Genomic DNA, 16,328 nt, shown 5'->3' with positions numbered 1-16,328 from the left:
CCCGCTCCAATCTCACTCCAACTCCCTAGTCCTGCAAGTTGAAACTCATAAGGACAAACACACAGACTCACCTCTTTTCAAATCTCCAGCTCCAAATCTCAAACCCTTGATTCTACCTCTTCTGTTATTGTCACTTTAGCATTTCTTTTTGCACTCCCTCAGTTTGCACTATTCTACTTTGTACCACTCTGTTGGTTATGTGCTCATTGCTGTATTTACTGTTGTATTTATTATTACAATGTATACCGTTTACTCTGTAAACTTCACCTGAGCAAGGAATTCCATTGCGCCTTGGTGTACTTGACGATAAACTAACCTCTCTCATCTTGTTTCTGGCATTTTCTGTTTTTTGTTTCAGATTACCAGTGTTTTGCTTTAATGAGGAATTGGGATTCTATGCTACAAGCAAGAATGGCAGACTTCAAGCAGACTTTAGATTGACATGCAAATTGATTCTGCCAGAGCTAGCCAATAAGTCAAGAAACTTGTTCTTGCAAACTCAGCCGGATCCTGTTGATAAAAAGCAACATCAAAATGAAAGCCTGGTCAGGTGAGGTTTTACAAACATTATGGCTAATGGAATGAGCAGTGCTGCAAAACAAGCAGCGAGTACAGCTACCCATCACTGTAGCAAATGGTGAAAGCAGGCCAACTTTAATGGGAAGGACTGACTGAGCACACTCTGGCTGGTTTGGAATAGTGTTTTCAGCACTGACACTTCACCATCTCCTCTTGACATATTCTTGGAAAGTTATGATAATATGAAGACAGCTCCACTGGCATAACAGTACAATGCATATATTTGCGTCAAACCAAATGCAAAGCCAGCCTGTTAACAAGGCCAGATCAGTCCCATATATTCTAAAGAGTTAAGCTGAGAAGTAACTGGAAAGAGCTAGAATAAAATGGTGTGCTTCTGAAAGCTGAACAGAATGATCGGCTATGCCAATCATTGTTGTGCCTAAGGCAGTGTGGAAACTTCAAAGTCAATCTATAACATTGAAATCCAAAAAAACCCACAAATGTTGGAAATATGAAAGAATCACAAAACAATTGCTGGAAATACAGACTAGGTCAGGCAGCAGTGGTGGAAAGAAAAACAGTTATGTTTCAGATCAAAGACCCTTTGTCAGATCAAGCAGAAGATGATGAATAATATCCGCTACCCACTCATAGCATGTACTTTAAATTAACAGGATCAAAAGTATTCACAAAATTAGACCAATCCTATTCTCAATTCACTGTCAATAAAAATAGTAAGTGGTACCTGATTGTCAATACATAAAAGGTTCTACTCATACATAACGTTACCCTAGGAAATCCAGTCTTTGAACAAGATTTTCCAAGTCACAATGGGGTGATTCTTGCATTCTTGGAGTCATTGCTTGTGTGACCAAGATGAACTGTTGATTGCCTGAACATAGAAGAGGGAAATCTTCAGATCTTGAAGGAATTGTTTAGGAGATGAAATGATCATAATTTGAGTTGGTTGCTAATCAGTTGCATGTTTTTGCTATGAGAAGCAGAATACCTTAGTCAGAAAGTGATGTTAGTGCACTAAAACCAGTAAAGGAAGAAGCAGAGGCCATCAGCAATGTGCTGAAACCTAAAAGCATAGTAGAGCTAAGGTTGTTCTTCAGAATGGTGCAGTATTAAGCGCAATTTCTTTAAGATTTTGTGATGGTGCTCACACTATTGCATCACTTGTTGAAAAAGAATGTGAAGTGGATGAACAAGAAACAACATAGTGCATGTGATGAATGCAAGAAAAGGCACAGGAGTGAAGCTCTCTTTGTTCACTATAATGGTATGAGTGAGTTGAAGTTAACATGTGAGAATCAAGTTATGGTTCAGGTTCAGTAATAAGCTACTTGATGGATGACAGGCAAGAGAAGCTGATTACTTTTATTTCTCACATTCTCTGAAGAAGCAAAAGTATAATAATGCACAACTCACAAAAGAGCACTAAGAATAGTACTTGGAATCAAGAAATTCAACAGTTTTTAATCTTAGTAACAGACCATATCCCACTCCCAGTGATAGTCAAAAATACTTAATATTGCATTATGAAGGATGCAGAGATAGGTAATCCTTCTTTCATATGACATCAATTCAATCAAGGCAGGAGTTCCAAGCACAACATGATTGTGAATAATGTGCTATGACTACCACATGAGAACTTTGATGTTGAAATGTGATCTTCAAATTTTATAGCTGATAAGAACTTCCCAGTGACTGCATATGAAATTACAGACAAGACAGAGAAAGATGCAATAAAGAAAAGGATCAATGAACAGAAATTGAAAGAATCTAAACAGTGTACTGACAAAGGACCAAGACTGCTCTAGAATCATCATAGAAAACTGTCATGTGAGCAAGGTTGCAGGAAGTGGGATTATAGAGTTACATTGGTGCTTTGAGGGAGAAGATTTTTTGACCAAACTTCATGCCAGTACACAGAAACAGTCAGTATGAAAGCAATTGTAAGCAGCTTTGTTTACAGGCTTGGTGCAGACAGTAACCTAGAATCATTAGATAACCAATGCAGTATTTGGCAAAGTTGTAGGTACAAGCCAGCTGAAGTGTTATAAAATATTTTATAGCATTTGGGATGTTGTCATAGCTGGTATTAAGCATGTTGTAGCAGAACTAATATCCTAACCTTATTAAGCAAGAGAGACCTATTCTGTATGATTGTGTTAGCAGGCTTGTCAGTACTAATAATAACAAACAAAAAACTCACTAGAATTTTTTTGAAGATAAGATCCAGGGATATGTCAATTAGGACAATACCAATGAAAATGTAAAGACAATTTATGCGTTATTTCAAAATAGGCAGATTATGAACGAGTTACAGGATGTAAAAGATATAAAATAAGTTACATGCTTGCTCCTAAAACAATTAACTTCTTTAGGAATGCAGGAAGATGTGATCATTTTGCAAATTCGTGTTCAGCAGAGGACATGTGGCTTCTCTAGCAAGCTTCTTGAGTGCAAATGACCTTTGGAAAGATGTGGTATTGAATGATTGAATCAAAGAGATATTTTGTTATGTCCGCTTTCTGACTAGGAGTTGCAGTTTCATTTTGGGTTGGTCAAGAAGTTTTAACTAAATAACTGGACATTAATCAAGAAGGTGCTCATCTAAGATAAGATATCTTTATTAGTCACATGTACATCGAAACACACAGTGAAATGCATCTTTTGTGTAGAGTGTCCTGGGGGCAGCCCACTAGTGTCACCACGCTTCTGGCACCAACATAGCATGCCCACAACTCCTAACCCATAGGTCTTTGGAATGTGGGAGGAAACTGGAGCACTCAGAGGAAACCCACGCAGACACGGGGAGAACCTACAAATTCCTTACAGACAGTGGCGAGAATTGAACCTGGGTCGCTGGTGCTGTAATAGTGTTACGCTAACCGCTACACTACCTTGCCTGCCCACATGCATAACCTTAGAACTGGATGATACTGGTTACATATAGCTATACTTAGACTATAATAATCACTATATGAATTGTAATTTTTTAAAAAGTCACCCCAGAACTCTGTAACTGGTTGGCTTCCTTGCATATTGTTGAATAAACTGATAAGCAAAGGAAACATGAGTCTTGACTGATTACAGCAAGTGCAGAGGGTGACTGAACTCCCACAACACAATAAAGAACAGCTTTGCAGTCAGAATCATTTACTATTAAACATTTTCAGAATGCATTTGTAGACTTTTGTGAAAAAGGGAAAGGCAATTTCCTGGTCAGACATAGTCACTCAAAGGAAATCAAAGACTCTGAAACCTGATTATTTGAGTAAATTAATAGATGTTCATTAATGGGTTTGTTAGCCCTATCTCATTATTGCTTTAATAAAAGGGGAGGGGGTTACAACCGTAAGCATAGGCATGCTTTTCTCTCTGTATCCATTTTGTGTTCATAGTGCGATTCTATTAGATAGGAGAGTCATGTGGCCAGTGTTGGTGAAACATAGCAATGTCACAAAAATATTCTGATTCTCAGCTTAATGTCTTAACATATAAATATTTAAAATGTGAGACATAATGAACCAACATTTTTTTTGATATATAGTGTGACCTTTTGGGAAGGCTTTACAAAAATTAGGACAAACTACAAATGTAAATTCACTACAAGTGGAGGCAGCTGAGTTGCAGATGGCAATTCACCCTCATTCTTTCCATTGTTGTTGCCATTTTGTGCCCTATTTTTTTTCTCCATTGAGAATTTGAACATTTTGAGAGATTGGAAGGGCCATTCGGAGGCAATTAGATACTGGTAGGATGGTCAGAATGCTTGGATAACGCTTTAAATCATGAGCATCAGAAATCACTTAGTTTAGATTGCTTTGGTTTCTACATTAACAAGAACAGTTAAACTGACTTGCTTCTACATTTTTTCACAATTCTTCCCTTGCACATTTTTGTTCTTACTGTTTTTACATTTTGAATCTCAGTGTGCAAGTTATTTATAACCAATTTACTTATATTAATGGAAATACCATTATCAACGGTATTTCCATTAATATTAAAGTTGGAGTTCAAGAACTGAAGATGGAGATTGTGGAATTGATAACTCTCCATGTTATCAGGAAAATAAAGTTTCCCTTTTGGACATGCTCAGGAAATCATAGCACACATTGAATTTTTTTCAAATATGTGAACATAAAACTAACTCTGTTGTAATTTCACCTTCAATCAAAAGAAAGTATAAAAAATCATTGCTATATATAAGGCATTAATAATTGATTGTAAAGGTCATCACATTCACAGTATATTTTGTTTATTGACAATAGAGTCTAGAGTTCACGTGGGATTGTTGGTGAAGGAGATTCAAATGTATTTTCTAAGGACACTATCACATGGTAGCTACTGGTGTAAAATCTGCCATGCTTGTGACTAATAAACTTACATAGAAGGGAACTTTGAAGATTAATTGTTAATTTTATTATATTTTCTTGATTTTGAAAGAAAAGGGTGGATTTAATTATTGGTGTAATATAATGGATTGCAATGTAAAAGGATTGACAAACTAGTACCCTCTCTCTATTTTTTCTTACTTCGCACTATCCAAAGACTGCAAGTACAGACATGTGCATTTGAGCAATGTGGAAAAGACAAAACAGCTGTTAGGAAAGGAACTGATCTGCAAAATGACATGCAAGTCAAATTACTGGGTGTATGCAATATCACAATCAATGACACTGGAAAACTTCATGCCTTTCATTGATAAATAAAGAAAAAAACAAAAGCAAATAAAAAAGGTAAATATAAAAGAACACAATGGAAGTTCATGGCTAAGGCAGCCTACATTGAGAAAAGATCAGTTGATTTGTTTTTCAGTATAACCTCCCTCAAAGTTATAAACATAATTTAAGAAAGGGAAAGTGGGAATTTGAACATTTTGCAAGGCAGGAAAAGACAGAATGGCCTTAGAATTTGTCAAGTTAGATAAGGGAGAAATTACATATGTGGGAAAGAAAAGAGACTAATTAAAAATCAGGCATGGTAGAATGAAGGGGGAATATTGGTATCGAGTGGGAAGCTGCAGTGGGAGGCCTGGCCAACTACACCAGCAGCTGCCTGACCAGACCCAACATCCTTAGGCTGCTCAGCAGCTTTGGGTCTGTTAAGATCAAGCAACTCAGAGATTATTAAGCCTGCAATCAGGGATGTTTTTGTGGATAAGGCTTTGGCAGAGTTTCACAGTTGGGAAAGCAAGAGCCTGAAGAAGAATTGAATGAAGTACCCTGAAACCAACCTGCTCAGACTTGAGATTAACATGTTGAATTCAGAAAATGACTCCAAATTGGCAAGGCCAATGGATGTGAAGAGCAAGGGTCTTGGAAATTTAAATATAAGTTAGGCAAAATGTAACTGGCAGAACAATAGCAGATGAAATTTAATGCAAGCATGAGTAAAGTGCTGCATTTATAGTATTTCTGTTGCAATTTCTGTTGTAGAGCATAAGAATGTTAAAGAAATAGCAATGGATGAACTTCAGAAAGCTGGGAATCAAAGTCATCTCATTGTTCACATATCCAAATAATTCAGTTATTTTTAGAAACGACTGAATGATGAAGAATAGATTTTAAGAGTCAATGTTTACTTGCTCAGCTACATTGGGAACACTTCTTTCTTCATAGTAGCAAGTTATTAAGTTTTGTTATGAAATAACTTTGCAGTAAATATGAGACAATAGTACATGGTCAGGGTAGGGTTAATATATGGTTAGAAATCTGTTCTGGATAATGTACTTGCCATGAATGGAAGGGGGAGTGACAACATAGTGAGATCATGTGTTTCAAATTTTATAGTATAAATCATATCTTGTTCATTTTGGATCAATAATGTTTTATTTGCTGCTTTTCCCAACAGTTAGGAGAACGTGAAGGTCATCCTTCATAAAATTCAGGGAATGGTATTTTATAGACTCGATGGGCCAGAGTTTCCTTCTATGTGGTAAGAATATTTGAAATAGAAAGTAAATATGATATAAACAGGGGATATTGTTAATCACTGGCTCACAGGTGAATTGTAATAAAAGACACAGGCTTGGAACGCCAGGATATTTTACCTGTAGTTATTCATTCTTCTCTGATTGTTAATTACGGCCAGTTTATAACAAAGCAAACATTATATGAAGCCAGAGCAGGCTCAATGGAGTAAAAAAAAACGTTGTTTTTCTTCCATACCCCATCTGGATGTACTCTCGCTACAGTTTATAACGCCAGCTTCTCAAACAAAACCAAACCCACTGTACGTGCATGCTACCTGAACGACAAACGGCCTTATAGACCAGATGTGGAACAGCCATGCATTGTATTTTGCTGCATCTTGGCCTGGCGTTAAAAACTCTAGAGAAACCCTATTGTTGACCTTATAAAGATTTTCCCCAAGTGCTAACTGCAACTTTTTGCTGATATGTGATGTAATTTCTCAGTGAACAGCGTTCTCTCGAATTCTACTTTTGAGATCAAAAGAAAAGAGAGGTCCGCAGCCCCTTCCAAGCCCAGTTCTGATATGCACATGGGAATTGGTAATAAGTCCCTCTCATGGTTACAAGAAGGTCGGTTATTTTTGAATCACCGCACCCGTGTGCAAAGAGGAGGGAGCAGTATCAGATTCCTAAACAGGACGGAGACGGAGAATGAGAGTGAGAGAGGGATCTTCCTGGATAACGTCCTACAGGCAACTCGACGGTATTTAATAATTTAGCATCAAGCAAGTGGATCACCATGAAACTCAGCGTAGCTTTGTTCTTCGCCGGAGTGTTTGGCGCTCTCGGTGTTCTACTCTTTCTTCTGGCTTTTGGCACGGATTACTGGCTTCTAGCCACCGAAAGATGTCCCTCAGTCCAAAATAGAATGGATTCAGTCACTGCAGAGGTTAGTGTCAATCTCCGTTACTTTGCAGCCCGCTGCAACTAGAACTAGTGGAGTGGCAAACAATGCAAACTTCCACAGAGCAAGGATATTAGTGCCTCGATTAAATAGCGGCAGCACAAGGACAATTAAATCAATTCATTTATACATTATCTACTTTTTGAATTCAAAGCAACTATTGAATTTTACCGAGGAAAAGCACAAAGCCGTCCAGGCTGGGGAAAAATGAGATAATTAAATAGCTTCAAACTTACTTTCGACCCATAAATGCCGTTCAGCGTCCTATAGATGTGTGTCTATCGTCTTAAAGACCTCTAAGATTCAATGAACAGAAAAAATATTTAGGCAGGTGGATAGTCAGTTTGTATTCCACAGGAGGTCTTTGCGCTAGGTTAAACCAGTTTATAGCAAATCATCTTGTTAATTCTTGCAGTTTTGTAATAATTCCATAAAATGCAATTCATTATTAAATGTGAATTATGTTTCTTAGCATCAAGTGTATAGCAGAAAACTGAAAACACTGCGGCTTAAAATAACTGGACATATTCAGAAATTAAGCCAGTTTCTTGAGCTGGGCTAACCATCTAATATTCAATTTGCATTATTAACTGTCTTCAACCGAGATCTTTATGGTTTCAGCCCACAAATTACATTGAGCGCTCCCCAGCGCTATGGACATTTCTCCAAATTCTTTAAGATCAGCAGATGATCTCTCCGAGCCTTGGTCCCACTTTGTAAGAGAGTCTTTTTCAGGTCTATTCATTAGAAGTTGTTCCGAGGTCTTTCGAAGTTTTGTAGGGGGTGTGGCGCTGGGAGTTCAGTTCCCAGTGGACCATGACATTGAGGAGGCAAGCAGTGTGGTTCAGACTGAGTTAGGCTGGGAATTACATCCAAGGTTAATTGGGCTAGCACTCTGACAACAAAGCAATAATGAAGACTTGGAGAGGGTGGATGGAAAGGTGCCAGCCACCCCTATAAATGATCTTGAAAAGGTGCTATGTAGAGATCCAAAGGGCCAAAAGTAGGTTCTTGGACACTCCAAGGTGACAAATCGTTGCCAGGAATAACGCTGAAGTTGCTCTGGCCACATTCTGATAAAATAAAGGGAGGACAGTACCTCTGACCTGGACAATGGAAGAGAAGTTTTGGATGAGAATATTGTGGTGACTAATCTCAAAACCTGCAAACAGGTGGAAGAAGAATAAAGTTACATAAGAGTGTAATGTATGGGAAATTACTCAGTTGACTTCCAGTTGTGCAGTGTTAGTTCAGCAGTAGATATATAGGTGTGTTATAGTAGCTGGTTGGAAAACATCCAGTGGAAACAATGGAAGCGTTGTAGGAAAACATATAAACTCAATCGAAAAAGTACTATGTAAATTTTTGCATGTTTCCAAGAATTAGATGTTACAGTCTAAAAAAAAGATGCATCTGAAATCTAATTTTCCTATGGGTGGGTTTGGGAAATATTATCTGAAACAGGAGCTTAAATATGTAATGCAAAAAAAGGGTTTGGAAAGTAATTGAAGCATTGTGAGGAAATTTATCTTTCAGGATGAAGATCTATGACAGCAGGTCATTTACATGGCAGGATTTTGATGTTATTAACCCATTTTTATGTCCTGTTTTGGTATTTGCTGCAAAATACCAAAGCATTTGGTATATCATGGCTTTGCTACCAATGTAATAAATATGACACCTTGATTGTCATGTTGAAGGTGTGGGCTTTATCACTAAATTACACATTGCCTTCTTATCCTAGGTCTCTGGCATCTTCTTTCCCTTTGTGCACATTGCTTCATTCCAACCTTTTTGGTTTGTTAAGCATTCTTTTTCTTTACTATATTCCAAACTTCACCTAGCTGCCATCCAAGGTCACCACTGATTCTATTTCTATATGAAAACTCAACACCTCAGAATTCTAATTGTATTAGCTTTAACTTATGGATATTGTAAGCATTAGGGCATAAGAATTTTCTTTTGTTCTTTCTGTGTATATGTTTACAAGAAGTGTGGAGGGATGTAAGACACATTGCATCAGAGAGTGCATTTATTTCCCAAAATGCACATGCAGTTTAGAGACATGTGTACTAATTATAAGAAGTCAATAGAATATATCATAAAATAAATGAGAAGTAGAAATTCAGCTGATGGTGGAAAACTGAAATACTCATCAGTTGATGCAGCATTTGTGGAGAGAGAAACAGAGTTATCTCTTCATATTAATGCCATTTCAAAAGACCAGTTTTCGTTTCTACAGGGCCAGGTTTATGTAGGATTACATAATATATTTTAAAACATGTCATAATGCATTTTTGTATCCAACAGTTAATATAATTCATTATATAAATATAGCTAATATAATGAAAGCATAAATATAACTAATTCAAACATGCTGACTATTTCAAAAAATGTCTTTGAAAATGTTTTGAAATATTAACATAGATTTTTCTAGTTTATATATTCAGATCGATTTAATTAGAAATGCAATTGAAATGTGAGAAAATATAAATGTAATAACATGATGAAATTATGAAAGTACATATGCCATAAATGAGAATACCATAATTGTTGATACAATTAAACATTTCTGTTTGTGTTTAGAAGGGAGATATCATTGTTTCACCTCATAAAGTTGGTGGCACTTTCCACCATGAAGGATTTTTCTGGAGATGCTGGTTTAATGAAGCAGTGATCGATAACATGTCTGGAAATTCTGGTTCAGTGAGTAAAAAATAATCTTTGAATATAGAAGAGAAAACTAGTAAATTGTAGATGAAGGCTCTGTAATTCTCAAAATTGCTTAACAAATGAATTCTCTATATTGGGAGATTGCAGTACTGTCGAAAATGGTTGAAATCCCAGATATAACCAATTCAGGAATAGAACATAAAAGTAAACTCCCACAAAATCATTTTGCAGTTGTGCAACAACAAAATCGTACACCTACAGACTATTGAAATGAATGACACTTTGATGAACCAAATACAAAAAGAAAGCTTTTGAATTATTGCAATGCAGGCATGCAATTGGAGATTAAGTAAGCCATTGCTATATGTATAACTGTATACTTCCCATGGTCATCAGAAGATTATGTCACACTCAACTGGATTGGAAATAATGGTCTGAATGTAAAAATGATCCCTTCACAGTGTGACATTTCAATGCATGTATCATTTGTGAGGATTTGAGCCTTTGATCCAAAATGTCAAGCAAATATTTGCTATAAGGTGTTTTTAACAATGTTATGTCCGGGTGTGTACTGTGTTGGAAAGGGCACATTAATTTGTCTCTCAGCAGATAGTGGTTATTGTGGTTGGTCTCCATCTTGAACCACAGAAATGGTGTAAATGGTGAGGAGTCTTCACAACATTGAACTCTGTGAAGAGCTCAGTGTCAGAATGTCATTAATTGTCTTGTGTCAAACTGTATTCAGTGGTGCCTTACAGTCTGTAATACAGGGGAATGTTGCTGAACTCTGAAGTTTTTGCCAACATTTCCTCACAAAATCTGGGCTGTTATTTCAGTGGTCATTTACTGTCCAGCTGCCATCTTGTCTACTTTCTGCAACCATCCTCTGCCTTTGAGGTTACTTATTTAAAGGAGAGTCTGCTACTTCTTTATGTGCTTTTGAATTAATTTGGGTGAATTCTTTTCATATTTTGCATCACTTGTTGTTATCATTTTAGCATTACTTTTTCTCCTTTTGATCTGGTTGCCAAGGGAACCTTTCTTCTAAAGGAAGAATAGCATATGGAGGGATGTCAGACAGAATGCATCAGTGAGTCATTTTCCAAAATGCACATCGAGGCAATATCTCCTCAAAACTGACTGCCTTCAGAAACGTGTCTGCTTTATATTCACTTCACGATGTATGCAAATCAGGAGTTGAACCAACAAGTTCAGAACAGAGCTAATCTCAATGAGGACTGGTATCAGGCAAGGTTGCGGTATTGTTCCAATACTTTTTTCAGTCTTTTTCATCAAAATATTGTGTGTCACCTCCAACAAGCATTCTATGCGAGGGGAGTAATCTACAGGACTAATAGAAGATTGTTCAACTTATGGCACTGACAGTGCCAGCGACCCAGGTTCAATTCCCGCTGTTGTCTGTAAGGAGTTTATACGTTCTCCCCGTGTGTCTGCGTGGGTTTCCTCCAGGTACTCCGGTTTCCTCCACATTCCAAAGACATACGGGTTAGGAAGTTGTGGGCATGCTATGTTGGCGCCGGAAGCGTGACAACAATTGCAGGCTGCCCCCAGAACACTCTACACAAAAGATGCATTTCACTGTGTGTTTCGATGTACATGTGACTAATAAAGATATCTTATCTTATCTTATCCAAAACCAAGTTCAATCCAGCCTCAGTAGTCCAAGATGTAAATAAAGACAATGTTTGCATTTGCATACCTTAGGCAGCCAAATTCCAGGTCATCTATTTTTAATGAAGTATAGGAGAGGATAGACCTTGCACCCAGCAAGGCAAAGATCCTCATCTAACCTGCTCCTATTGTGCAACATCCTCTGACAATGAAGATTCAGGACTAGTTCCTTGAAAATGTGGACCAATTTCCATATCTCAGGGGTCACTTCTCAGTGAAGGTAAACATTGACGATGAAACTTACCATCCCCTTTAGTTCGCCAACTGAGGAAATGGACATCTAAAATTCAAGATCTCAAGCGTGGCATAAAAACTTATGATCTGTGAAGCAACAGTGATCCTTTCCCTTCTATATGCTTCTGAGACCCTGGATTACCTACGGGAGTCACCTGTAAAGATATCATCAATGCTGTCTCCATAAAATCCTCCAAGTCCATTGGAAGGATGTTAACAAAAGTTAGTGTCCTTTCTGGAGCCAATGTCCCCCACACTGATGACCTAGTTATGCTCAGTCAACCACATTGAGCAGGCTACACCTGACATGAGATTCCTGAAAGAGACCATTCTGAGCTCTGTCATGGCAAGAGGTAACCAGTCAGTTAGAGGAAAAGATTCATCCCCATTGACTCCTGGTAATCCCTGGCCCGTGACCACTCAAAACAGAGGAACATTCAGGGTGGTAATGAGAACCATGGGTCCATGCATCAGAAGCACACATTAGCCCAGCATAAAAGGGGAAGGAGCACACTATCTCACAAACTTCTCACACATCTGTCTCATCAGATACCTTCTGCCCTGTCTGTGGTTTCCACATTGGCCTCATCAGTCACCTGAGGTCTTACAGAAAGCGTATCATCCACATTCCTAATGGACTGCCTGAGAAGAGCATGAAAAAGACATGCAGCCAACAACATAGGTGGACTTGTCTGAGGCACAGAGTATGTGTGGGCTGAGATTCACTCAAGAACTGTGACAAAACTGATTCATTTGTTTTCAAACCACAAAACCTCTGAACTTTATGCCTTGGGCTCATTCATTCTTGTTGTCATCAGCACCACCACGCTGAGAAAGTGCGTCAAGTGGATAGACAATTAAATGTTTTCTAAAGTCACCAACGTCATTACTTTCAACATTGGCAATCACCAACAGCATGCAAGGCCACGCTTTACAACCCACCTACAGCATGCAGCTGGGGGTTTCACAATAAACACATCAACATCATGGAAAGATGAAACTGAGATTCTGACATATAAACAGATGAGGGATGTCTGACCCATGTGGCTAAGGTCAATGTTTCCTCACATTTCCGTAACCTACAATGGTGCTGCAGTGTGGTACAATGGTGCTGCAAGGAGTGCAGATATTTCATAACACCAGCAAATTCCTCTTCATCTCCATCTTAAACAAGGTAACTCATTTATTCTGAAACTATGCCCCTAGTTCTAGATAATCTCATGAGAAGAAACATCCTCTGAGTGTTCACCCTGCCAATCCACCTTAGAACTTTGAATGTTTCAGTAAGTTCACCTCATTCTTCTAAATTCCAATGAGTATAGGCCCAACCTGCCCAACTTTTCTTCATGCATCCATCCCTTCCTCCTGGGAATCAACCCAGAAAACCTTCTCTGTACTATGTTGGCCACTTTCTTATTGATATGCCATGCCAGTGGATACTGCCTCACTTCTGACTTTCCCTCTTGATTTCCTTAATGTTCAAAAATCCATAGATCTCAGCTTTGAATATATTCAAAGGCTGAGCATCCACAGACCTCCGGAGTAAAGAATCTTTAATCCTCTGTAAAGAAATTTCTCCTTCTCAGTTGTAATGACCAACCTCTTATACTGAGCTTATGCTCCCTAGATGTGGACCCTGTAATCCCAGTTCTTACATGTCACATGTAAATTCCTCTCAGAAGTGATGTCTAAGTGTTCTCTAGCACATGTGCGTCATTGCTGAAGTGAGAAGAGGAAAAGGAAGGTGGATGGGGTGGGGGGAGTGGGGGTGAAGACATCAGAAAATCTAAATGGTATCCTTAGATATAACATTTAGTCCAGTTTTAGTTATGGCTGTACTCCTGTGAGGTGCTTTAAGTTTCCCACTGTTGTGTATAGAGCAAATTTCATGGCAGTCATTAATCATTGGATTTTCCATCGATGACTGTCTTAACATGATCTCCACAAGATGAGAAAGAGGCAGAGGACAGAGTTTGATGGACATCAAAGTCCTTTATGACAGTAAGTTTGCAGATTCCCCAGCAATATTCTGCACCATAAGAGTAGGGAAGATGCCTAAGATGGAGTATCACAAGCGCCACAGAGGATTACAGTTTTTCAATTCCTTGCAGTCCTTGCATTAACACAGCACATATTGCATGCAGTGAACTTTGCTGGACCGTCCTTGATCAGATCTTCTCCCTTAGGCAGTCCCTTGGGCTCAAGGATGATTTTCTTCCAATTCATTTCCGTGGATTTTGATGTGGAATTCATAAACTCTGCCACAAGTGGAGCCAGAGGTTTTGATGGGGAGGAGGTGTAGGTAGTTTGGGAAGAGGGTGCGCTCCTTCCAACAGTTTGCACTGGGCTTCCTGTTTGATAACAACTAATGGACAAGATTTCAATGCCATCTCGAAAAATTATTTTATATTTTGAGCAGTCCTAGTCCAGGGATTCCCTTGAGTCAGTGGGAATGTTACACTTTTTTAAAGGAAGCTTTGAAAACACCCTGGAATCATTTCCTTTGTCCACCTGATAATCTCTTGCTGTGATGGAGCTCAGAAGAGAGTGTAAGTTTTGAGAATTTGGTGTTGGGCATGTGATCTGCCCAGCAGGAGGGTCTGAGCATAATAGGGCCTCAATACTGGGCATAGTGGCCTGGGAAAGGATGCTGACATTTGTTTACTTTTCTACCAGTGGATTTGGAGGATTTTGTGCAGCTTGTGGTGAGTCAGTCCAGTGTTTGGAGGTGTCTGCTGAAGATAATCCAGGACTCAGAAGTACACATGAGGGCAGGGATCACTGCTATACAGTGGATCGTGACTTTGAGCCTGGTTTAAAGTCTTGAGATTCAAACAATCTTTCCTCAGATGGAAAAATCCTGTACTGGGTCCACTAAAGGTACTGATGAATTTTATCGCCAACATCGTTTTTGTAGAGAGGTGGCTCTTAAGATGTGGTAGGCCATTGTGTTTCAAAGCTCTTGTCAGGGACCTTATTGTTAGAGCGTAGTGTTGCACATCTGGAGAAGGTTGGTTGAGGACCTTTGTTTTGCTGATGTTAAGTGTAGGTCCATTCTCTTGTTGCTTCAACGAATGAGTCAAATATCATGTGGCACTCCATCTCCAAACATATGCATTAGCATGCATCATCTGTGTACTGCAGTTCAATGACTGAAGTTGGGGTGTCCTTGATTCTGGAGTGAAAGGGATGTAGTTGACATTGTCCTGCAGATTAGCTCCAGTGGGGAAATTGCTGGAGCTGAGGTGCAGTATTAGAGTGAGAAATATTGAGAAAAGTAATGTGGCGACAATGCTGCCTACCTGAAGTTCTTTTTAGGAGATAGGAGGGAAAATTAATCCATAAATGGTAATCCTTGGACAAAATGTCTGCCACACATTTGGTACATTCGGCTGAGCCATTCTTCTTTAAGTCACATGTTTTCTATTGGACCTTGGTCTTCTGCTGCCTGTAGTGATGTTACTTTTCAGCTGAGGAAAGGTGAAGTTTCCAATTCAAGAATGTCTCGTGATTGTGATTAATTAACTCCTGGATCTCTTGGTATTTGCATCATTGCCAGTCCTGGTATTTTCTGGTAAAGAAGCCATCCTGCTTCAAATGCCCTCCATCTAACCCATACACCTTCTGTCTTGCACCCTGCTACTTCGTCCCCTCTTTTCTCCTCCACATTGGGATAGAAGTAAACATGTAATATTGCCCTCTCTTTTCACTGGTCCTCTCCCCCGCACTCACCACTTCCCCCAGAGTCATTCCATACCCTCTCTCATTCTGCAGCTCTGAGGAAAAAAATCCAAGCTCCGTAAGTGATGTTCACTCAGCCACAGACTGGGGCAGCTGATGCCGGTGCACTCGGGTTAGTGAACAGGACTGTGGAAGCCTCTGGAGTCTCTCTTCACTCACCCCTTCCCTCTTGGATCCTTCCTCTGTCTTTTCCTCTATGTTCCCCAGCTTTCTCCCCATTTTCCAGCTTCTGGCTGCTCAGCCTGCAGTACAGCCCGGGCCCCTGAAGCCAGCACTCACTTTGCACCAACCAGACAAGCTTCCTGTACCTCAGTCCTGAAGTCTACATTGAATAGAGAGGTAGGTGGATATATTAAAGTTCGTTGAGTGACATTGCTTAATGTGACGTGCTGTGTTGACCAATATCATTGAGCAATTTACATTCTTATTATGGCACAGAAAAGAAAAAGAAAAGCAAAATAGTTAAAAAGCGAGTTAAAAAGTTATTCCTGCAAAACCCGTTCAGTTTTGGCTGTGAGAGTGCCACATGATTTGGGCTTCAGTATACGTGTGTGTTCCAGGGAGAAAGTGACTCCA

The 16,328-nt window shown here is 39.0% G+C and overlaps 1 protein-coding gene across 1 annotated transcript in view; it reads left to right on the top strand.

The window, feature by feature from the left end:
- The first annotated feature begins 7,166 nt into the window (after positions 1 to 7,166).
- LOC127575786 (transmembrane protein 182-like) overlaps positions 7,167 to 16,328 on the top strand; it is a 33,041-nt gene continuing 23,879 nt past the window's right edge. The window contains 3 exon segments of the mRNA XM_052025882.1: positions 7,167 to 7,397; positions 9,999 to 10,095; positions 10,098 to 10,118. Of these exon segments, the coding sequence (XP_051881842.1) occupies positions 7,248 to 7,397; positions 9,999 to 10,095; positions 10,098 to 10,118 (268 nt within the window). The 5' untranslated portion in view covers positions 7,167 to 7,247.

This window comes from Pristis pectinata, chromosome 11 (assembly GCF_009764475.1).
Source record: "Pristis pectinata isolate sPriPec2 chromosome 11, sPriPec2.1.pri, whole genome shotgun sequence".
Taxonomy (NCBI): Eukaryota; Metazoa; Chordata; class Chondrichthyes; order Rhinopristiformes; family Pristidae; genus Pristis; species Pristis pectinata.
This window is presented reverse-complemented; position numbering and strand designations above follow the sequence as displayed.